A 24,471-nucleotide genomic window follows, 5' to 3' on the forward strand; every position below is an offset into this window, starting at 1 on the left:
CCCAGACTTCTTTGCGCACGAGACAGAGAAACCCGTCGTTTAATAGCCTTTTGGGGGCTTTTGGATCCTTGTTGGGGGAATTCGGTCCCGAGTGAGCCAGAAGTGACTTCCTATGTGTCTCAGGGTTGCTGTGGTTGTAAAGATGACGGGAACCCCAACGTACACAGCACACAGTGCCTCTGGTCTAACGGACACTTGCGATCCTCTTCACTCTTCACGGATTTAACAACTACTAAACGCTCCCTCCTTCTGCAGACACTCCCTCGCTTCCCCATGTCTCCGGTCACCCTGCAGGCTCCCCTTCCTCTAACAACCTCCTAAATATTGATGTTCTGGAGGCTCTTTTCCATCGTCACCACACACATAACCAGGGCATTCCCATTCACGCTGACGACCTCTAGGACCACTTGGATGCCGGTTGTTAAATGTGCGCTCCCGTACCGACTCCCTCCTGCTGGCCGGACATACACACGTGCACATCTCTACCTGAGGACGGCACCGTGAAGCAAGCACGGTGCTCCCTCTCCTGCGCCCCACGGCCCACCCCGCTGCCTAACCAACACACTGCAAGTGTCATTAATTCCTGACTTTCTCGTATTCCCACATTCTGCCAATCACTAAACCTGTCGATTCTCTTTCTGAAATAGATCTCAACTCCCTCTGCTCCCCAGACTCCACACTGCTACTGCCCTTGTCCGAGCGCTCATCACCTCTCCCCTAAAGTCTAGAAACCACTCTCCTCCCGTCTCATCCTACCTGAATCCCAGAGCGGTCCCTGCAGAAATGAAAGTGGTATCATGTCGTTTTCACATTTATAATCTTGCAACGATTCCCAGCAGGGAAAAAAGGGAAAACGTGGGGTGCAATTTTAGAGATGGTGGAGGAGGTTTCTTTGAGGAAATGACATCTGATCAAAGACCCAAACAAATGTAATACGTATCACACTTCTGAGGATAACACTCATCAAGTATGTTTCCGAAGTACGTCTTTTAAAATTATAACCTAATAATCGTAAAGACTCTCACGCAAGAGGCATTTCCAAAAATACTTACTTCTAATAGATTTGTGCTCTTGTTTTCAATTACAGATCGCAGGAGGTCGTGACTCAGACGTATGATATTCTCAACATATGGTAAGCATTCTGACTGATAATCGAGACTTGTAACATTGAAAATACCAATGCGTTTCTCAATGACCATGTTGACAATGTGTTTCAGATACTTTCTGAATTTAGCTAGTATAGTTTTAAACTGTGTTGGAGTTAATTCTTCCATAGAGGACATTTTCATACTCATGACTTTGGCACTCTGTACGATGGTACAGTATTTTCTAAACTGGCAGCTGTAAGCACTAACCAGGCCCATTGAGTTACCAATAATAGTCAGGAGACTGGCAATCTGTAAATAAAAATGTCAAAAAGTCAGAATTTTAAGAGTAAAAAACTTGTGCTCTAAGGGGCTAATAGTTCTATTAAAATATTTAAAACCATAGTTTTTTTGTGGAGTTCATTTTGTTGGGAACCTACACTAAAGAACTATGTTGGAAACATAAGACTTTAAGAAATTAAGATAGCCTTTTAAATATGTGGTGTTTCTGAAAAGGCCTACCAAGCCATTTATCTTTATCGTCAGCATGTTGTCTTGAGCCGTGGCCTAGAAACACCAATCACTCATTCCCTCGCTTGACCCCACTTCAGAATAGACACTGTGCACAGCCCTGCACCAGGGCACTTCTATATACTGTGTGAACTCTCCCAAGACACAGCTATTGGACGAGGAATCATCTGACCCAAGTGAAGACAATTAGATTCTCCTGTAAATCTGAACAAAAATACCCAGCCAGATGGCAACGGGAATGTAGGGGCCAATGCAGGTCAACGACTGGAAGTCAGTATCATGCAGGAACCATAAAACAGAAAGCTCATTTTCGGAGGGGAAGTTGGAAAAGAACAAAGGAGAAGAACTGAGCTGAAAGCACATGAGCGGGACAGATGGGGGAGAAGATGGAAATAGCATTTCAATTGTCCTAAGTCAGGATACTCAAATTTTTCAATAAATCCCTTTAATCTAAGAATCAGCCCAGTATTCCCTAAGACAAATCGTTCTTAAACTCACTTTGTTTTGGTAGGTAGGATCCATTTCAAAAAGAACCTGACAATCTGGCCATCTGGTTGTCTTCTTACAGGCAATGCCACTTTCAGTCTTATTAGGTAAATTCACAATTAAAACCGATTCAGTAAAGACAGACAGGCGGGGATCTTGGCAAAGAGGAATAATCTTGGCTAAAATACATAATTCGAAAGTTAGTATTTTCTGATGTCCCACTGAAAACAACACATTAAAATTATCCATGACATCTAAAACCACTGGACTGAGGCTAATTTATTATGAGGGCTATATAGTATTCTATACTGATAAATGGAATTTAAGACAGTGTAAAAGTTTGGATTTAATATTATGGAAACAACAGAACCACTCACAGATACTGGGTGGTGTTGGGGCGAGGCATAATTAAATAGAAGCTAAGAAAAGTCATTAAGAAATAGTTGGAATGCCCATGCTATGTGATGCCACGTGGAGAGCATTAGACCAGCACAGTGAGGGGATGAACGGGAGACAAAGCTTCACCGCCAGTGCGTTCACAGACAAGCTGAAAAACCGGGTGTCCATGGGCAAAAACCAACCAACCAACAAACACAAAACTTTAACCTACACTTCACACACTATGCAAAAATTAACTCAAGATAAGCCATATACCTAAATATAAAGCACAACTTTATTAATATTCCAAGAGGAAATACAGGAAAAATCTGTATTGGCTGTGAGTTAGACAAAGAGTTTGCAGGTAACAAAACATAACCCGTAATAGAAAAAAAGTGGTGAGCCGTACTTTATCAGAGTTCAGAAGGTTCACTCTGTGACAAAGAATGAAAAGATGAGGCACGGACTGGGAGAAAATGTGTGCAAATCTTGTATCTCATGAAAGACTTGTATCGACGATACATATAAAGACTTCTCACGACTCAACAATAAGGAAACAAACATCCTAATGAAAATAAGCAAAAGATGTAAAGATCTGACCACAAAAAATGTGTCCAAGCATATTCATATAAACTCAGGAAGAGATGAACAGGGAAACAAAATACAACCACAATGAGACCCACTACAACCTACCAGAATGGCTACTTTTTTTTTTTTTTAATCTGACAATACCAAGAGGTGACAAGGATACAGAGTGACTGTGAAAGGGCGAGCCTATGCCGGCCGACTCCATCTTGTTCTGTATCCTCCACCTTGAGTGACTATGTCCCCGACATGACCCCTTTCCCGGGAAAATCTCAGAAACCTCAGACCGCGCCTCCTCCCCTTGAGTAACCTCCCGCTCACCCGTTCAAACTTCCTGATCAAAACACGCCCAGCGACCTGCGTAACAGGACTCCGACCCTTCCCCAGCCAATCAGCTGAGGCCACAGCCATTACCTCACCAACTGCCCCTAGACCCCTATAAAACCTTTGTGCTTTTGAAACTCGCTCTCTCTCTCCCTGGCATCTCACCGCTGCGTCGGTGCAGGTAGGGGATTGAGCTCTAGCTAGCTCGAATAAAGGCTCTTTGGCTTCTGCATCGGACTCGGCTCCCTAGTGGTCTTTGGGGATCACGAATTCTGGGCATAACTACCGGAGCTTTAAACATTGTTGGCAGGAATGCAAAATGATAGAACCACGTTACAATTCTCATACAATTAAACATACACCTACCATATGACCCAGCAAACCCACCCCTGGTTATCAACTCAAGAAAAAAGGAATCTTACGTTGTCCAAAAACCTGTATGTGAATGTTTAGGGCAATTTTATTCATAATTGCCCCAAACTGGAAACGACCCAGATGTGACTGCAGAAAGAAACTTTGGTATATCCAGACAGCAGACTGCGACTCAGCAATGAAGAGGAGTAAGGCTGCTGTCCCCCGCAGCAAGATGGATGAATCTGAAATGCATCTTTCTAAGTGAAAAAAGCCAGACCAAAAGGCTACCTACGCATCCACTTGTATGACCTTCTGGAAAAGGCAGAACTATAAAGACAGGAAACAGATCCACGGTTGCCAGGGATAAGAGGTGTGGAGGGTCCAACCACGAAGGGGCAGCACCAGGGAACCTGGGCGTGATGGAGTGGTTTTGTATGGAACCTGGATGGCGGATACGTAATTGTCAAAACCCACAAACTGCATGGCGCACAGAGTGACGTAGTAGGTCTTAAAACGCCAAGCAGGATGCTGGGAGAACCCAACACGAATACGGATGGTGACAAAGTAGCCTGCTGTGTTACTAGTGACTCAAGAGGAGGGGTAACAAAGGAGACTCTGGAGAGCAGTGTTTTGACTGAAAACTCTAAGGACAGAGGGGGGAAAAAAACGCCCACAAACACTCTGGTTGATACATTTGCGTCTCAAACAGGTGCAGAGTAGCCATTCTGACATTATTCTACCTGCATAACAAGTCAGTAACTACACTGTTACTTTCCATGTTACTTTCTAGGTCTTTTCACTGATGGGCCTCTGAGCGGCCCCACTCCCGCAATGAGCCCGTCCCGTGGCTGTCCCCGAGGAAACACAAGACGGGTGTGAGCCTCCTGTGCCCAAAGAAGCTACAGTGCTCTCCACAAAAGGGCACAGGGCCCATTCGGAAAGAGCAGTTCTCTGAAAATAAGGCCAACCTGAGCAACAAATTAAGTAACAGTAATACTCTCTTTACACTCCCCAGACTAACACAAATATCCCTGAACCTAGGAAATCCCTGGGGGCAAAATGTGACATAATTAAAACAGCACAGTACTGGCACACGAGTTATAGACACAGTCCAAAAATGAAATAAAATAAAATACTAAAATACAATAAATGATCACAGTGCCGTTTCAAGTCAGCGAGGGTGAGGAATGGATTATTCAACGAATGATACTGGGACAGACACATCATTAGTGCTTTGGGAAAAAGTTAGAAGTCAGTGTATGCAAATACATTTTAGAGCAATCGAAAGCTTAAACATAAAAATGAAATCATAGTTAGAAGACAAGTAGGAGAATGTTGTTTATAATATGTGATCATAATATGGGCAAGCGTCTCTATGATACCACGCCCTGAAGCCTTTTTCCGAAGGCTCTACAAATGTTATACTTTAAAAATAATGTTCTGCTTAGGAAAAAATATCACCATAAAATCAAGGCAAATTACCCATTTTTCTTAAAACTCCTATTAAAGATTAAGGGTTAATTTTCTTAACCCAGAAGAACTACCAAGCAGTACAAGAAAGACTTCTGCCCCATCAGTGCCGCTCCTGTGGACTTAGTCTGAGAAGGACCCCATGGAAGCCACAAGCCGTGTGCCAGACGTTAACTTCATGACTGGGTACAGGAATGAGCACGTTTAATTTTGCATGCATGGTTAAACATATTATGGCACGTTAGTGTAAGGGAGTATTATCTAGCCATCTAAGTGACAATTATGAGAGCGACTGCAGCAATGAGGAAAATGCCTCCAATATAACGCTAAGTGATAATAAAATGTTTTGTTAAAGTTTTTTTTTTAATACTGATTTTTGGGAAAGAGAGACAGAGTGCGAGCAGGGGAGGGGCAGAGAGAGAGAGAGAATCCCAAGCAGGCTCTGAGCCGTCAGCGCACAGCCCCGTGCGGGGCTCGAACTCACAAAACCACAAGATCATGACCTGAGCTGAGATCAAGAGTCAGATGCCTAACTGACTGAGCCACCCAAGCACCCTGATAACAAACCATTTTAAATCTAAGTTTCACTCTTGTATGCTTATGAAGGTAAAAATGCAAAAACTATGTGAAAACACATAGTTGTTATATGCAGGCAGCTGAAATGATGGGGTGGTTTAAATTTTTTATTTTTTTTCTCAAGTAAGTTTACATGCACACAAATGCACGTATGTATATAAACATATACAAATGTGAATGTAGATCAGTGAGTCCACATTTACATAAATAACTGAATAAAGAAATGGATCTGCTAAGGTGATAAGATCCCCTAATAAAGGCTAAAATTAGGGGGTAAAATTTTCAGAAGAAACAAAAAGATATTTGACAATCTCAAAATATCCCTCCCCAAATTGACTAATAACAAGAGGAAATATACACCTTCTAAGAGTTGCCACGGGTCCTGCTGTTTTAAGATGTTTTAAGACTCAGACCGAGAGGAAGGGACACGTTCGGTGGCCAGGCTAGTAATAGCTGTGTAGTGTCAGACTGGATACACAGAACTAGAAAAGGACTGATCGAAATCGGTTTCAGATGGAAACAGTATCTGTTATGCTAATAAGATATAACTTAGTTAAGTCTTATAAAATTCTGTGGTATATAAAAAACCCAAACCTTACACTGTTTTCCTAATTCCCGTCTTTTATGCACTCTACAGTTACGTGTAGAAGTCACACATCCTCATATAATCCCAAATTCACATTGACTGATCCCAAAGACTGCACATTCCCGATCCCAATGGACGGTGGTGTGTGCTCCACCACTGGGTGTGAACATCAAATGCCTGAGCCTGAGAGAATATTCCCAAAGGAGACAGTGTATCTAGCTACGCTTCAAAAACACTTACTTATATGTTTTTCAATGTCAGTCACCATATTTTGAATTTTTCTTGAAAAATCTAATCTGTTGGGAACTATGAAGAGATTTGTAGCAAATTCTGAAAACCTGAAAAAAAAAATAAAAGCATATTTCAGAAAAATGCAGTAACCACCCGAGACTACAATTACTTGTAATATCAAAAAGGTCTGCTACTTACTCATCACACATGTATTTATTCTCGAACTCGGTCATGATTTCTATGTCTGCAAGAGTCCATTGAAAAAAAGAGAGAATGAAACACTGATTGGTATTTAAACCAGCTAGGTGACCACTTGCTACGTGGCAGTGCTTTGCAGACATCCGAGAATACGCGGGAAGGTCACCTAAGAGGTAGCATTCTAGCACTCACTGCACCCCAGACTGTGATAATGAGGGCCGAGCTGCGGTCTGAGGGCCTGGGTTCCTGACAAGCACGCAGGGGTGTTCACTGCCAGGAAGGGGGTCATCAGGCCCCAGGACTGAGAATGGTGTGCGTAGGAGACCAGAATGAGTAACGGTGGTATCGCTCACATGCACCACAGATGATGTGAGCTTGTGCTTAGAGCTTTCTTAACATTTATACTGCTGAGAAATGATATTATTTCTTAATATTTATTATCGCCGGTCAGTGATAATAGATAAACTACTAAAATTTTCTGTCATTTGCTCTTTTCCGGCTGTTAGTGTATCTCCTTTCATTCTTAATAGTCTCACTCATCCTACCTGAAGGTATTTCTTCAAGGTTGTAACAAACTTTTTTTGGTTTCTTCATTATTGGCATTTCTTCACTCGACTGTTTTATGACACAACTGACTTCATTTTTTGGTGCCTCCTCTTGTTCACACACCCCAGGTTCTTCAGAGCCATTGTCAGACTCATGAAAGTTCTCTGTGGAAGTTTCTGAAGAGTCACTCTCTTCAGGAGACCTCAAGCGTAGAGTCACTTCAAATACTGGTGCATATACTTTCCTCAAATTGCTCTCCACTTTGATATGATTCAAAATCTAATTGATAGATATTAGAGTGACAGTGACAATATATAACCAAAAGAATATTCCTTTCAATTCAGGATAATATAGACCTAAACTTCAAATGATAAACAATAACTTTGGTGTAATGAATACTTGCATGTTAAAATAAGGTAATGTAAAATACACGATGCATTGTAATGCAGGAGTTCCCCCAAAAGACTGTGTAAATTAACACCAGAGTGGTGACATATTGATCATTTGGGAGCTTGTTAAAAATACAAATTCTTGGGGGCGCCTGGGTGGCCCAGTCGGTTAAGCGTCCGACTTCAGCCAGGTCACGATCTCGCGGTCCGGGAGTTCGAGCCCCGCGTCGGGCTCTGGGCTGATGGCTCAGAGCCTGGAGCCTGCTTCGGATTCTGTGTCTCCCTCTCTCTCTGACCCTCCCCCGTTCATGCTCTGTCTCTCTCTGTCTCAAAAATAAATAAACATTAAAAAAAAATAAAAAAAAAATACGAATTCTTGGGGGCACCTGGGTGGCTCAGTCGGTTAAGCGTCTGACTTCGGCTCAGGTCATGATCTCACAGTTTGTGAGTTCGAGCCCCATGTTGGGCTCTGTGCTGATAGCTCCGAGCCTGGAGCCTGCTTCAGATTCTGTGTCTCCCTCTCTCTCTGACCCTCCCCAACTTGTGCTCTGTCTCTCTATGTCTCTCAAAAAATAAATAAATGGAAAAAAAAAAAATTAAAAATACAAATTCTTGGGCCCCATCCCCAGAGATTGAGTTAAAAGGTCTGCGGCAGGGCCCAAGAATCTTTCTGTAATTAAAGTATAATTAACATACAATGTTATATTAGTTTCAGGTGTACAATACATTGATTGAACAATTTTATACCAAGAATATGAATCATTTAAAAGCTGTCCAAGTGAGTCTACTGTGTACTCACGGTTGAGAATTAGAAATTGGGAATCTCCTTCAAAACCACTGCTGCAGGTCTGACTTCTTCACTGGAATATACACATCCAGGTACAGGTACCCGCCCCTACTGGAGTGTACACATCCTAGTACGGGTACCCGCCCCTACTGGAGTGTACACATCCTGGTACAGAGAATATGTACTGAGAATATGCACATCCCGGTACAGGTACGCGTCCCTGCTGGAATACCCCCATTCTGGTACAGGCACCCGTCCCTCCTGAGAAACAGCCAGACGATTTCACGGATAAACACCTTTCTTAGACAATGTATCTGCTCGTAGGCTCTGTCTAGGCAGGTGTTCTCAACTAATGTGTCCATCTCTCTTACCCACACACAGCCCGCTGTTCTGGAGGCATCCAGGGTTTCTCAGAGTGGTTGTCTCACTCACCTGCCAGAACCTCAACTACTCCATAACGAATAAAGGCGGTTGACACTGTAAACAAACATCGTCAGCACCCCGTGAAGCTGCTAAGGAAGAGCCTGAGCAGATGCTGAAGGGGACACGCAATCCTTAGAGGTTGTACACAAATAAACGCGGGAGTTTCGGGGGGTTACACACTGCTGCAGAGTGGGTAATGGTGACTGCACACAACCCCGCGCGTGTGGTAACGCCACTGAATTTCACGTGTAAAATATGCTCGAAACGGGCAAGTGGATGTTATGTATGTTTTATCACAATCAAGAAGTTCACAGACAATTTCAAACAAACATAATGCGTTGTATGGCTTCTTCTGGAAAACAACCTCTAATCCTGGTAACGACCGGACCTTGAACCCTACACACTTTCTCATGTTACAGTATTACAAATAGTTGGCGTAGAATCACTCCTGAAATGCACGTAGTACAACTACTATTCGATACGGCATACTTGTATCTGTGTCCACTACTTGAGTACACCTGATACAGTATACTCCTAGCACACTGTATTATTGGACACAGTTACCCTTGGGTGAGTGCTTATCATGTCCTAGGCGCTAGAGTAAACAAGTTGCCCTCACCTCATCTTCACAGCAACCTGGACAGAAATGATTACTCTTATTATATATAAAAAAGCTGGTATTAGTTTGTCAAAGGCTATATTGCCAGCATGTGGTAAGGCGGAAGTCATGGGTCTGCCCCTCCCTTGCCCGTTCTCTCTCTCTTGCAAAATAAATAAATAAATAGAGAATAGAAAGCTTCTTGGCAAAATACAAAGGTATGAGAGTGAAGTCAAGCCACAAGACTTGAAGTCAAGTCAGGATGGGACAAAATATTTGCAAAAGACATAGCTGCTAAAGGTCTGTTCTCTAAAATATGCAAAGAACCCTTCCAACTCAACAGTTAGAAAACACATAACCCAATTAAAAATGAGTCAAAGACCTTAACTGACACATCAACAAAGAAAGTATACAGGTGACAAACAAGCATATGAAGACGTGGTCCACATTATTTGTCATCAGAGAAATGCAATTTAGAACAAGGACAATTTAGAACAAGACAAGGAGTGAGAGTCCCAAGCAGGACCCGTGCTGTCAGCACAGAGCCCGATGTGGGGCTCGAACTCACGAACCAGGAGATCGTGATCTGAGGCTAAACCAAGAGGTAGATGCTTGACTGACTAAGCCACCCAGGCGACCCAAAAAGTCTTCTATTTCAATGAAGTCCAGCTTATCAGTTCTTTCATGGATTGTGCCTTTGGTGTTGTGCCTAAAAAGCCACTGCCACACTTAAGGTCATCTAGGTTTTTTCTTATACTACCTTTAAGAGTTTCTTTAATTTTGCATTTGACAAATAGGTCTATGATCCATTTTGAGTTAATTCTGTGAAAGATGTGAAGTCTGAGTCTATATTCATTGTTTTTGGCACGTGGATGTCCAGTTGTTCCAGCACATTTATTGAGTACCATCTCTGCACCACTGTATTGCTCTTGTTCCTTTGTCAAACATCAGTTGACTATACAGTAAGATCTTGGATTGTGAGTAACTTGTTCTGCAAATGTTCCACAAGACGAGCAAATGTTTCTAATAAATTTTAACTTGATAAACAAGCGTTGTCTTGCAATACGAGTAGTATGTGACACCAAACATCACATGATCACCACTAAACTGATGGTTCTTGAAATTTGCTCTGATATACAAGTGCTCTGGATTACAAGCATGTTTCTGGAATGAATTATGCTCACACACCAAGGTTTTACTGTATTTATGGGAATCCATTTCTGGCCTCTCTATTCTGTTCCAGTGGTCTATTTGACTGTTCTTTCATTAATACCAAACTGTCTTGATTATCATACCCTTAAAGTAAATCATAACGTCAGACAGTGTCGGTCCTCCAAATTTGTTCTCCTTCAGTATGGTATTGGCTATTCTGGGTCTTTTGTCTCTCCATATAAACTTTGGAATTAGTTTGTCATGATCCACAAAATAGGCCCTGGGATTTTGATTGGCATCGCATTGAAACTATAGATCAAGTTGGGAAAAGCTGACATGTTGATAATACGGAGTCTTCCCATCCATGAACATGGACTATCACTTCATTCTTTTAGTTCTCTTTTGATCTCTTTCATTAGAGTTTTGTAGTTTTCCTCATATATACCCTGTATGTACTTTGTAAGATTTATACCCAAGTATTTCATTTGGGAAGGTGCTAACGTAAATAGTATTGTTTTCAACTTCAAATTTCACTTGTTCACTGCAGGCATATAGGAAAGTGCCTGACCTTTTAAAATTAACCCTGTAGCCTGCAACCTCACTATAATCACTAATTAGTTCCAGATTTTTCGTTGATTCTTTTGGATGTTCTACATAGATGAGCATGTCATCTGCAAAGGAAGTTTTAGTTCTTCCTTCCCAAACTGTATACTTTTTGTTTCCTTTTCTTGTCTTGTTGCATAAGCTAGTATTTCCAGTACAATGTTGAAAAGCATTAGTCAGAGGGAACATTTCTGCTTTGCTCCTGATCTTAATAGAAAAGCTTCAAGCTTGTCACCACTAAATGTAAGGTGAGCTACAGGTTTTTTGGTAAAGATTCTCTATCAAGTTGAAGAAGTTACCTTCTCTTTCTAGTTTACTGAGAACTTTTATCATGAATGGGTGTTATATTTTCTCATATACTTTTCCTGCATCTATTATATGAGCATGTGATTTTTTTTTTTTAGCCTACTGATGTGATGGATTGCATTAGCTTTCAAGAGTTGAACTAGCTTACATACCTAGGATAAATCCCACTTGGTGTACAATTCTATGTTGGATTGTGATTTGAAGATTTTTACATCTGTGTTCATGAGAGATATCTGTCTGTAGCTTTCTTGTACTGTCTGTCTGGTTTTGGTATTAAAGTAACATTGGTCTCATAGAATAAGTTAGAAAGTATTCTATCTTCTGCATTCCTCTGAAAAAGACTGTAGAAAATTGGTATAATTTCTGTCTTAAATGTTTGGTAGAATTTACCAGTGAACCCAGGTGGGACAGGTTTTTAATTACTCAAAAAAAATCTTCCTCATACTAGAAACACTAGTAACAAAACGAAAAACAACGCATTAAGATTTATATTTTCATGATATAACAAATGGTTATGGTCTGTACTTTATAAATAGTTTTGTAATTCAGTAAGAAAAAGGAAGAGAAAACGCCATCAGAAAAATGGGAAAGAACATCAAAAGGTCATAAAAATGAGAAATACAAATAGCTAATAAGTATAAGAAAAACACTCACTACAAGTAATAAGTAAAAACATCAGTTAATCTGAGATTTCAGTTGTCAATAAGCAACGGTCAGTATAAAATAGGATACATGTAAAAGGCACTCTTCGATAGAAATTAGTATAACTTTGTCTAAAGAGAAACTCTGCAAATGGAAGACCGTAGAAAGGCCTATTGTGCTGATTGAGTATTAATCCTAAGGAAAAAATTGTAACAGTGCAGGGGCACCTGGGTGGCTCAGTCGGTTAAGCCTCCGACTTCAACTCAGGTCATGATCCTGTACCTCGTGGGTTCGAGCCCCACATGGGCTCTGTGCTGGCAGCTCAGAGCCTGGAGCTTGCTTCAGATTCTGTGTTTCCCTCTCTCTCTGCCCCTCCCCACTCACACTCTGTCTCTCTCTCTCGAAAATAAATTTAAAAACATTAAAAAATTAAAAAAAAACAGTGCATGTGTTTTTATCTAAAAATATTTCTATTCTAAAGTGTTCATAAAGAACTAGTAGAAGCATCTAAAATAACAACTCCCGGGGCGCCTGGACGGCTCCGTCGGTTGAGCATCTGACTTCGGCTCGGGTCATGATCTCACGGTTTGTGAGTTCGAGCCCTGCGTCGGGCTCTGTGTTGACAGCTCAGAGCCTGGAACCTGCTTCAGCTTCTGTGTCTACCTCTCTCTGCCTGTCTCCTGCTCATGCTCTGTTTCTCTCTCAAAAATAAATAAACATTAAAAATTAAAAAAATAAATAAATAAAATAATGACTCCCAGTACAGGCTGGGGCTACAAGGCTCACAGGTTAAATCTAACAAAAAAATATCTAAGATTTTTATGGAGAAATTATAAAAGACATTGAAAAAATTCAAGAAGACTTGAATAGCACAATCATGTCGGGAAGATTCAATATCATAAAATATTAACTCTCCCCATCTTCTAGGCAATTTCAACCAAAATCCAAATAGGGTTTGAATCTAAACTGTATACAGAAGAGCAAATGGCTGAGAATAAAAGAAGCCTTATCTCAAAGCTATATACCATTAATCCAGTGTGGGATCGGCACAGTGAGAGGCAAATAGATCAACAGGACAGAGTAACAGCTGGGGAACAGAAGACCCACATATGGGAATCAGATGGTAAATGATAAAGAAAGAGCTGCCAGTGCAGATCAGCAGGGAAAGGATGTAAAGAAACTACGTCTGGGCAATGGCTACTCACACAGAAATACCTGAAAATGGACCCCAGCCTACACTACACACAGACACATTAAAGACACATGTGAAGGCCAGACTCTAAAGCTTCTATGAGAAAATAAAGGAAAATATATTTATGACTCAGGATGGTAAATTTAATCTCAGACACTAACACAAATAAAAGGATTGATAAATTCCACTACACTGAAATGAAGAATTACTGATAAAAATTACCACGAGGGAATAAAAGTAGCAAGCCATCTAGCAGAAAAGATAATTGCAATATAAATATGAAGAATTCCTACAAAATAATAGAAAAATCTATTCAGCAGATAAATGGACAAAAAACATAGAAGACAAAATATGAGTCTACAATAACATATTTAAAAAAAAATTTTTTTTAACATTTATTTCTTTTTGAGACAATGTGACAGACAGAGTGCAAGCAGCGGAGGGACAGACAGAGGGAGGCACAGAATCCGAAGCAGGCTCCAGGCTCCGAGCTGTCAGCACAGAGCCTGACCCGGGGCGTGAGCTCACGAACCGTGAGATCATGACCTGGGCCGAAGTCGAACGCCCAACCGACAGAGCCACTCAGCCGCCCCTCCAATAACATATTTTTTAAAATACAGAATTAAGCTATAATAAGAGAAATACAAACTGAAATTTAAAATGTGAACATTTTCCCTTGTTACCAAATCTACCTAAAATATTAAAAAATATGTAAAACATACATATTATACAGTGCTATCTCATAAAAATGCTGCTTTTGCAAAGTAGAAAAAGTATCTACTGTATAAAGTTGAATCCCGAGAAAATATTGTCGGGGGCAGGATACAATTCCTCATGTCAAGAAAAGATTTCCCAGGGCACCTGGGTGGTTCAGTCAGGCAGGCATCTAACTCTTGATTTGGGCTCAGGTCATGATTTCGTGGTTCGTAAGATCGAGCCCTGCATCAGGCTCTGTGCCAACAGCATGGATCCTGCTTAGGATTCTTGCTCTCCTTCTCTCTCTGCCCCTCCCCCACTCACATGCACTCTCTCTCCCTCTCAAAATAAATAAACATTAAAAAAAAAAAAGATTTCCTAGTGTAAGTTTTTCTAGGATTCTGTTAAGAGTTTTCATATTTGGCTTGTGTCATTTTTGAGTTAATAACAAAAATTTTTTTTGTTATTTGCTGTCTTCTGTAGAATGGTAAAGAGTCAAAGGTAGACAATAGTGGGGGCGGAGGGGGTAACTGCTACTTTAGATAGGGTGGCCCTCCCGCACCAGTCCCGTGTGAAAGCAGCATACGGCAGCACTCCGCATTGCCTTATCTACCTTTGTGCTTCCTCACTGCACTCATCACTTCAGTCCCTGTCTCTCCTGGTGCAGAATATAAGCTCCAAGAGATCAGGGAATTCGTTCCACCCGCTGGTGAATTTCAGAGCCGAGCCCAGTGACCGGTGTATAATAAGTACTCAATAACGCATGAACAAATGAACCAACTGAGAGAAGTGTCATTACAGCTTTCTACAGTGGGAGGGACGTGTATGTGTGTGTGGTGCGCAAACAATTGTGAATAATCATAAGTCACATTTTTAATTACAAAACTTATTCATTTTACATTAAAAATCTGTGCTTATATTTTTCAAAGACCACTCACCTCATTAATATCTGCTTCCATTTTCACTTCTGACTTTAAAACAGAAGTGGCACGTAAATTTGAATTGCCAACAAATTCTTCACCATCATTTGTTATCTTTCCAGGGAAAGTAAAGATATTCTTGTACATTCTAGATTAAGAAATAAGAAAAAAAAGTCTTTCTAAACTCTGATATCTTACTAATATCCAGAACACATAAATAATTAGACATTCCCCCAAAGAAGATATACAGATGGTCAAATAGTACATGCAAACATGTTTAGCATCACTCATCATTAGGGAAATACAAATCAAGACCACAATGAGATGTAACTTTACACCAAACAGGACGGCTACTATTCTCTAAAAGAGGAAAGTAGTGTTGGTGAGCATTAGAATCCTGGTGCTTCCTGGTGGGAATTAAAATAGGGCGGTTACTGTGGAAAATACCGGGGAAATTCCTCAGAAAGTTACCTGTTGAATTACCAGGTGATCCAGCAACGCCACCTCAGGGCATATAAACGAAAGAACTGAAAACAGTGATTCAAACAGATATTTACACGTCAATGTTTATAGCAACGTCATTCACGATAGCCAAAAGGTGAAAATGACCCAGATGTCTATCAACAGATGAACAGATAAATAAAATCTAGTATACACATACAATCATTATCTAGCCTTAAAAAAGAAATTCTCATACGTGTCACAACATGGATGAACCTTGAAAACATTATGCTAAGAGAAATAAGCCAGAAACAATGAACAAATATCGTATAACTCCACCAAATGAGGTACCTAGAATAGGTAAATCCATAGACAGAAAGTCTCTCTGCGCTGAAAGCATGGAAACTGCTTGGGATTCTTGTCCCTCCCTCTCTGCCCTTCCCCTGCTCGTGTGCATGTACGTGCATGTGCTCCTTCTCCCTCTGTCTAAAAATAAGCTTTAATAAGTGAAGCATTTTTATGGAAAAGTAAAGATTTACAAATATAAGCTAACAAAAATAGAATTTAAATAATAATTATTAGGAAGATGGAGAATACGTAAACACACTGCAAAGCATAAGAAACACTAAAACAAGGAGGTAAGAAGGAGGCATAGGGAATTAAGAGCCATTTGAGTGAATCAAGAAAAATAAGAAAACAGAAAAGGAAAGAGAAAAAAAACAAAGTAAAATAAATAATAAGCATAAATGAAATGGGAGGCGCAAAAGCAAAGCATACCAGTTACTAAATCTAAATAGGTTTAATTTCCTAATTAAAAGACAGAAACTATCGGATTAAGTTAAAAAGCAAAATCAAACCATAGTAAGATAGGCATCTCAATTTAAGGTGAAAAGGGCAGAAAATAAAATTATTAGGAGCTTCTGGCAGCAAGAGAATGGCACAGAACTTTTTAAAAAAATCTTTCCACATCCCCTCATAAAAATCAGAGAAATAGATAATCTGAATAGGACATCTATTAAAGAAACTGAACAAATAATTTGTAAGCTTTCCAAATAGAACGCCCTGGGCCCAGACAGGTTTCCGTGTGAAGTCTGTCAAATACTTAAGAAAGAAATTATACCAGTTCATTCTATGAGCCCACAATTTTCCTGGAACCAAAACCAGACACAGACATCGTAAGAAAACTACAGACTAATACCTTTATGAATAGAGACACACAAATCCTTAACAAAATATTAGCAAACTCAATCTAGCTGCCTATACAAAGGATTATATATCATAATTGAGTGGAAACTATCCCAAAAATGCAAGGTTGGTTCAACATACAAAAATGTACATATGTAACACAATGTAGTATACCATACTGGCAGCATAAAGTAAAAAACACATGATCAACTGACACAGAAAAATAGTATTTAACAAAATCCAACATTTCATGCAAAAACATTAAACAAACTAACAATAGAGGGGAACTTCCTCCACCTGATAAGAAACACTTGCAAAAACCCCACAGTTAACATCATACTTAATGATAAAAGACTTAGTTTCCCTCTTGAGACAAGGCATAAAACAGGAATGTTCACTGTTGCCACTTCTAATAACGTTGTATTGAAGATTCTAGCCAGGGCAATCAGGCAACAAAAAGTAATAAAAGATATCAGACTGGGAAAAAAAGAAGTAAAACGATCTCTATTTACAGGTGTCACAATCCTGTATAGAAAATCTTAAGGAGTTAACACACACACACACCATTAGTACTAATAAACAAGTTGAGCAAGGTTGCTGGATACAAGATCAATACACAAAAATCAGCTATATTTCAATATGTTAGCAATTAATAATCCAAAATAAAACTTAAAAAATGGTGTTTACAATAGCATCAAAAAGAATGAAATACTTCAAAATAAACATAACAAAAGAAGTGTGACACATACACTGAAAACCGTAAAAGACTACTGAAAGAAATTAGACTACCCATATAAATGCAAAGACAATCTCACATCCATGGACTGGAAAACTTTATACTGTTAAAATAAAAATGCTCCCCATATTTATCTAAAGATTCAGTGCAATCCTTACATAAATTCCAGTTGTTGTTTTTGTTTTAGATAGAAATTGGCAATCTTACTCTACAGTTCACAGTAAATGCAAGGGACCCAGAATAGTCCAAACAATGTTGAAAAGGAACAGTGTTATAAAATTCACACTTTCCAATTTCAAAACTTACTACAAAGCTACAGTAATCAAGACTGTGGTACTGACAGACATAGAGATCACCTGAACAAAATTTACAGTCCATATATAAATCCATACATCTATCGTCAACTGATTGTCAACAGGATGCCAACACAATTCAATGGAGAAAGAACAGTCTTTCTGAGAAACAGTGCTGGGACAGTTGGATATCCATATGGGAAAGAATGAATTTATACCCTTATCTCAGACTGTATACAAAAATTGAAACAAAATGGATCAAAGACCTAAATGCAGCAGCTAAAATTAAAAATCTTAGGAGAATATAAAGGTATAAATCTTCATGATTTTGGATTGGGAAATGATTTCTTTTATATAACAGTTAAAGTACAATCAAGGAGGGGTGCCTGGGTGGCTCAGTTGGTTAAGTGTCCAACTTCAGCTCAGGTCATAATCTCACAGTTCGTGGGTTTGGGCCTTGCGTTGGGGTCTGTGCTGACAGCTCAGAGCCTGGAGCCTGCTTTGGATTCTGTGTCTCCCTCTCCTCTCTCTGTCCCTCCCCGACTCGTGCTCTGTCACTCTCTCAAAAATAAATAAACGTTAAAAAATTTTTAAAAAATAGTACAATCAAAGAAAAAATAAATTGGCCTTTTTCTTTTTTTTTTTTTAACGTTTATTTATTTTTGGGACAGAGAGAGACAGAGCATGAACGGGGGAGGGGCAGAGAGAGAGGGAGACACAGAATCGGAAACAGGCTCCAGGCTCTGAGCCATCAGCCCAGAGCCGGACGCGGGGCTCGAACTCACGGACCGCGAGATCATGACCCGAGCTGAAGTCGGACGCTTAACTGACTGCGCCACCCAGGCGCCCCAGAATTGGCCTTTTTCAAAATTAAATACGTTTGTGTTCGAAAGGATACTATCAAGAAAGTGAAAAGATGATGCATAGAATGAAAGAAAATTTTTGCAAGTAATTATTTGATGATAATAAGGCTCTTGTACCCAAAATATATTTTTAAAATTCTTTATAACTTAACAATAAAGACAATACAGTTTTTTTAAACGTTTATTTATGTTTGAGACAGAGAGAGACAGAGCATGAATGGGGGAGGGGCAGAGAGAGAGGGAGACACAGAATCCGAAGCAGGCTCCAGGCTCCGAGCTGCCAGCAGAGCCCGATGCAGGGCTCGAATCTATAAACTGTGAGATCATGGCCTGAGCCGAAGTCGGATGCTTAACCGACTGAGCTATTCAGGGTGCCCCAAGACAACACAATTTAAAAATGGACGGGGGCACCTGGGTGGCTCAGTCAGTTAAGTGTCTGACTCTTGATTTCAGCTCAGGTCACGATCTCGCAGTTTACGAGTTCAAGCCCCACATCAAGCTCTCCACAAGTGGGCACGGAGCCCACTTGGGTCCTCTGTTCCCTTCTCTCTCTGCCCTGCCTCTGCTTGCACTCTCTCAAAAATAAACATTAAAAAATAAATAAAAATAAAAATGGACAAAGGACTTGAACAGACATTTTGTCTGAGAAGATCTACAGATAGCCAATAATATCAAAGGATGCACAATATCATTAGTCATCACGGAAATACAAACCAATACTGTTAAGGAGGTCAGTGGGAACAGATTCAGTAATGGTAGCACCTACTTAGCAGGCATTTAATCTGTTTATTCTCAAAGAACCTAATGATATAGGTATTATTGTTATCTCTAGTTTATAGATGAGGAAACTGAGGTTTAAAGAATTTATATAACCTCTGTTAGTTTACTAGCTAACCTAAGTCACACAACATGTCAGAGATGAAACGGGGATTAACCCAGGTGGTATGATTCTAAAAATACATATACTTGAAATACACAAGTATTTCTCCTGTAACATTAAAAAAAAAGTATACAAGGCATGTTGTATTTTTAAAATAAGCTATGAAATAGTACCATGGAAAAATACATAGGAAAAGTTTAGAAGAAACTGTACCAAAACAATAAGACATTGTCTTTAAGCGATGGAATTAGGGTAATTTTTGTTTTCAATATTTTCTAGCATATGACCAATTTAATATAATAATAAATATATATTTTAAAAAATTATGTTCAGGCACCTGGGTGGCTCAGTCAGTTAAGTGTCTGACTTTGGCTCAGGTCATGATCTCGTGACTCATGAGTTTGAGCCCCACATTGGGCTGTCTGCTGTCAGCACAGAGCTCTCTTTGGATCCTCTGTCCCCCTCTCCCCTGCTTGTGCTCTCTCTCTCTCAAAAATAAACACTAAAATATAAATAAGGAAGGAAGGAAGGAAGGAAGGACGGACGGAAGGACGGAAGGAAGGAAGGAAGTTCCAAATTAAAAACTTCTCCTAAACACACAAACACACACATACACACATACTTGTGGTTTTAGGAGAAATAAAGTTATAATGTGCTATTACTAAATAGTGCTCTTATATAGGTTAAAGTCCTGGCACTGACTCAAATCACTTATGAGGCCTTAGATCAATGACTTAAGCTCTGCTGGATCCAATAATAAATTAGAGGAATAACATATTTAAAATTCTTCAAAATTTTATGAATTGATATATTTTTCACTCTCCAGTTATGATACTAAAACTCTGATTTGACTTAAAATAATATTGCTAAATTTTGACAGTTTGAACATAAAGTATTCTACAGTCTCAGTTCATATTCCATGGCTCACAAGGCACAGTGATAGATCCAGTTGCGGAAAATAAGAAAAAGGTTTTAACAGTAGTATTTAAATAGAAGCTGAAAACATTTTGTTTTCAATAAATAGTTGGAATTGACCCAAATTCCAAATGAACCTTGTGGCTACTTCCAGAATCATCCTCACACATCTTTAAGGGCTAGTTCTGAACTTTGAAGATACAGTATACCTACGCATAGGATTGCCAGGTGTAACAAATTAAAAATAAAGAACACCAAATTAAATTTGAATTCCAAGATAAACAATAATTTAGGTAATATTAGGACATACTGTACTAAAATATTATTCATTGTTAATCTGAATTTCAAATTTCACTGGACATCATGTATCTCAAAGGGCAACCTAACCTATGCAGAATTTGGGGGTGGAAAGGGGAAGAGGGAAATTTTCTTAAATTTCGTGGACAGTATTAAGGAGGGTATTACCAGGTAAGAAGCTCAGAAAATTGCAAAAACTGAGTACATATAATTTACAAGGAGAATTTTCAAATTCTAGCTTAAGTTATTGGATATCTCCTCCGTAAGTGGCAACATATTACATTATGATCATAAATTCTTTTTACAAGCCAAAAAAGTTCGATTTACTTGATGAGCTTTTCATTCTTTCTCTCCCTTGAAAATGGCACTCTAGCAGAATTATTAAATAATTCCAAAAGCAGTGTGACGGCAGTGTTCATCAGTTGACGGATGAGTTCCTGAAACATGTAGTCAACCAGCATCAGAAACCTCAAAATTGTTTCTAATAAACGTCGACATTCAGGCAGCTTGAAATGTGTTGTGTAGTCTTCAGAGAGGTTTGACTCAAAATATTCTTTAATTTCTTTCTTTTCTGCCACCTGCAATTCAATAAACAATGGAGAAACAAGTGACAACTTTCTATGTTAATACAGCACGATTTGTAATGTATAGTATTTTCATTAGTCTAAATAACGTTGCAACTCAACGTTATTAGGACAACTTTCAAAAAACTTTATGTTTGCACTGTATTTGAAGAGCAGACCAAAAGAGGCCTATGAAGTTCAGGGTGTCCCTTACAAGCGGACGAGTTTATGGAAGTCCAACGGGAAGTACATACTGATGATTACCTAAGCGTTCCTGCATAGAGGGACCCTCCTCAAGTACACTAAGGGCTGCCAATGGGGGAGAGTCAAATCTAAATAAAAGGTTCCTTGGCAAACGGCAAATGGCAGAAGCACAGTGAGACCCTCCTCCAGAGGATCAGCGGGGGTCTGTGCCACGTGGGACCTTAAAATGTGGAGTTCTGACACCGAGCCACGTGCCTCAGATAACACACAGGAGTACTGTGCCGCCTGGCACACAGCTCGGACGCAGACAGGGCGAAGGCAGGGATCTGACGGAAGCTGGGGACACAAGAGGGGTGATTGTTTGCTTTTCCTGAAAAGTGACAGGTGCGAACTCGCCACTCTGGGGACAAGAGTGGGGGGGGACACCATTTTGCCACTGCCACAGCTCCAGCCCACCGGCACTGATGGACGTCAGTGAACACAGCACCCCCCAGTGGAGACAGGAGCCACCTACCCCGCCCGCGCCCCTGCGCCCTGCAGGTGCATCTTCGCTCAGGCAAGTCCGCCTGAGAGTCAGCACTGCAGGCCCCTCACGGAGAAGACCCGCACAGACCTCCCCCATGCATCAAGTCTACTCATCAAAGAGGCTGCAAATTTCGTCTCTAGGGCAAACAGGATCTAGCTTCTTTTTTCTTTTTCTTTTGATCTAGCTTCTATTAACGAGCAGACCAAAACACATCTAGTTAAAACTTGCCATACGGTGAGAGGGCAAGGTCCAAACACCCCCCATGCAGGCAAGGAGAAACCCTGCAAAGGACTGGCCTGAGGGCAGGAGCAGCCAGAACACGACAGCAGAGTGCAGAGGGGCTGCCTCACCCCTTCTTTTCTGGACCTCTTCTTAATATAGCCATCACTCTCAGGCTTTCCTAACAATCACACACCAAAAAACAGTGATGTAGACAAAATGACCAGACGGAGGAATTTACCCCAAAAGGAAGAACAGGAAGAAGTAACAGATAGGGTTTTAATTAACACAGACATAATTAAGATGTCTGAACTAGAATCAAACAATTATAAGGCTACTAGCTGGGCTTGAAAAATGCACAGAAGACCCCAGAGAATCCCTTACTGCAGAGATGAAAGAACTAAAACCCAGTCAGGCCAAAATTAAAAATGCTGTAACTGAGTTGCAAGCCCAACTGAATGCAATGCCAGTGAGGACGGACACAGCACAGGGATGAACTGGTGACATGGAAGGGAAAACTATGGAAACTAATGGCTCAGAAAAGAAGAGGGAAAGAGAGGCACTGGATCACAAATACAGACTTAGGGAAAAAGCACAGTGACACTTGTATCATAGGAGTCCCAACAGAAGAGAGAGAAAAAGAGGCAGAGGGTTTATTTGAGCAAACTATAGCTGAGAACTTCCTCAATCCGGGGAATGAAACAGCCACTGAAGTCCAAGAAGCACAGAAAAATCCCACCAAATTCAACAAAAGCCAGCCACCGCCAAGATGACACACTGGACCGGATGGACTTAATGGATATATTCAGAATATTTCATCTTAAAACAGCAGAATACACATTCTTTTTGAATGCACATGGAACATTCTTCAGAACAGATCAAATATTAGGCCTCAACAGTACAAAAAGATTGAGATCATACCATGCATATTTTCACACCACAACACTATGAAACTTGAAGTCAACCCCAAGAAAAAATTCGGATAACCACAAACACATGGAGATTAAAGAATATCCTACTAAAGAATGAACTGGTTAACCAAGAAGTTAAAGAACTAAAGTACATGGAAGCAAATGGATATGAAAACACAACAGTCTAAAACCTTTGGGATGCAGCAAAGGCAGTCCTAAGAGGGAAGTATACTGCAATACAGGCCTACCTCAAGAAGGAAGAAAGGGGGCACCTGGGTGGCTCAGTCAGTTAGGCGTCTGATGTCAACTCAGGTCATGATCTCACGGTTCGTGGGTTCAGGCCCCTTGTCAGGCTCTGTGCTAATAGCACAGAGCATGCTTTGGATCTTCTGTCTCGCGCTCTCTCTCTCTCTGCCCCTCCCCCGCTTGCTTGCGTTCGCTTTCTCTCTCTTGCTCTCAAAAAGTAAACATTAAAAAAATTTAACAAAAGAAGGAAGAAAGGTCCCAAATACATAACCTAACCTTACACCTCAAAGGAGCTAGAAAAGAATAGCAAATAAAGCCTAAGGCCAGCAGAAGAAAGGAAATAATAAAGACTAGAGCAGAAATAAATGATGTAGACACAAAAAAACAGAACAGATCAATAAAACTAAGAGCTGGTTCTTCAAAAGAATTAATAAAATTGATAAACCTCTAGCCATACTTAGCGAAAAGTAAAGAGAAAGGACCCAAATAATATCACAAATGAAGGAGGATAGATCACAACCAACACCACAGAAATATAAACAATTATAAGAGACTATTATTAAAAATTACATGCCAAGGGGTGCCTGGGTGGCTCAGTTGGTTAAGCATTAGACTTTAAGCTCAGCTCAGGTCATGATCTCATGGTTTGTGAGTTCAAGCCCCAGACAGGGCTTTGTGCTGACAGCACAGGGTCTACTTGGAACTCTCTTTCTGTCTCTCTCTGTCCCTACCCCGCTTGTGAGCTTTCTCTCTCTCAAAATAAATAAACTTTAAAAAATTTAAAAAAATATATACATGCCAACAAACTGGGCAATCTGGAAGAAATGGACAAATTCCTAGAAACATACAAACTACCAAAACTGAAACAGGAAGAAATAGAAAATTTAAACAGACCCATAACCAGCAAAGAAATCGAATCGGTAATCAAAACTCTCCCAACAAACAAGAGTGTGAGGCCAGGTGGCTTCTCAGGGGAATTCTACCAGATATTTAAAGGAGTTAGTACCTATTCTTCTCAAGCTGTTCCAAAAAAATATAAATGGAAGGAAAACTTCCAAACTCATTCTACAAGGCCAGCATTGCCTTGATTCCAAAAGCAAAGACCCCACGAAAAAGGAGAATGAACAGGTGATA

The 24,471-nt window shown here is 40.2% G+C and overlaps 1 protein-coding gene across 6 annotated transcripts in view; it reads right to left on the reverse strand.

Annotated features, from left to right (window-relative positions):
* Positions 1-24,471, reverse strand: part of DNAH14 (dynein axonemal heavy chain 14) — a 324,348-nt gene that overhangs the window by 233,926 nt on the left and 65,951 nt on the right. For 5 of the 6 annotated variants that reach the window (XR_008293043.1, XR_008293044.1, XM_053209129.1 and 2 more), the window contains exons 11-17: positions 20,996-21,246; positions 15,077-15,206; positions 7,350-7,629; positions 6,805-6,850; positions 6,616-6,713; positions 2,115-2,281; positions 1,053-1,397 (exon numbers count right to left, since the gene is read on the reverse strand). Coding sequence is in view for 3 of the 6 variants with exons in the window: in XM_053209129.1 (XP_053065104.1) it covers positions 1,053-1,397; positions 2,115-2,281; positions 6,616-6,713; positions 6,805-6,850; positions 7,350-7,629; positions 15,077-15,206; positions 20,996-21,246 (1,317 nt within the window). In the remaining 3 variants the exon portion in view is untranslated. Of the gene's footprint in view, positions 1-1,052; positions 1,398-2,114; positions 2,282-6,615; positions 6,714-6,804; positions 6,851-7,349; positions 7,630-15,076; positions 15,207-20,995; positions 21,247-24,471 lie in introns of those variants that run through there. The other variant, XM_053209132.1, reaches the window with a different exon arrangement.

The sequence above is a fragment of the Acinonyx jubatus genome, chromosome E4 (assembly GCF_027475565.1).
Source record: "Acinonyx jubatus isolate Ajub_Pintada_27869175 chromosome E4, VMU_Ajub_asm_v1.0, whole genome shotgun sequence".
Lineage (NCBI taxonomy): Eukaryota > Metazoa > Chordata > Mammalia > Carnivora > Felidae > Acinonyx > Acinonyx jubatus.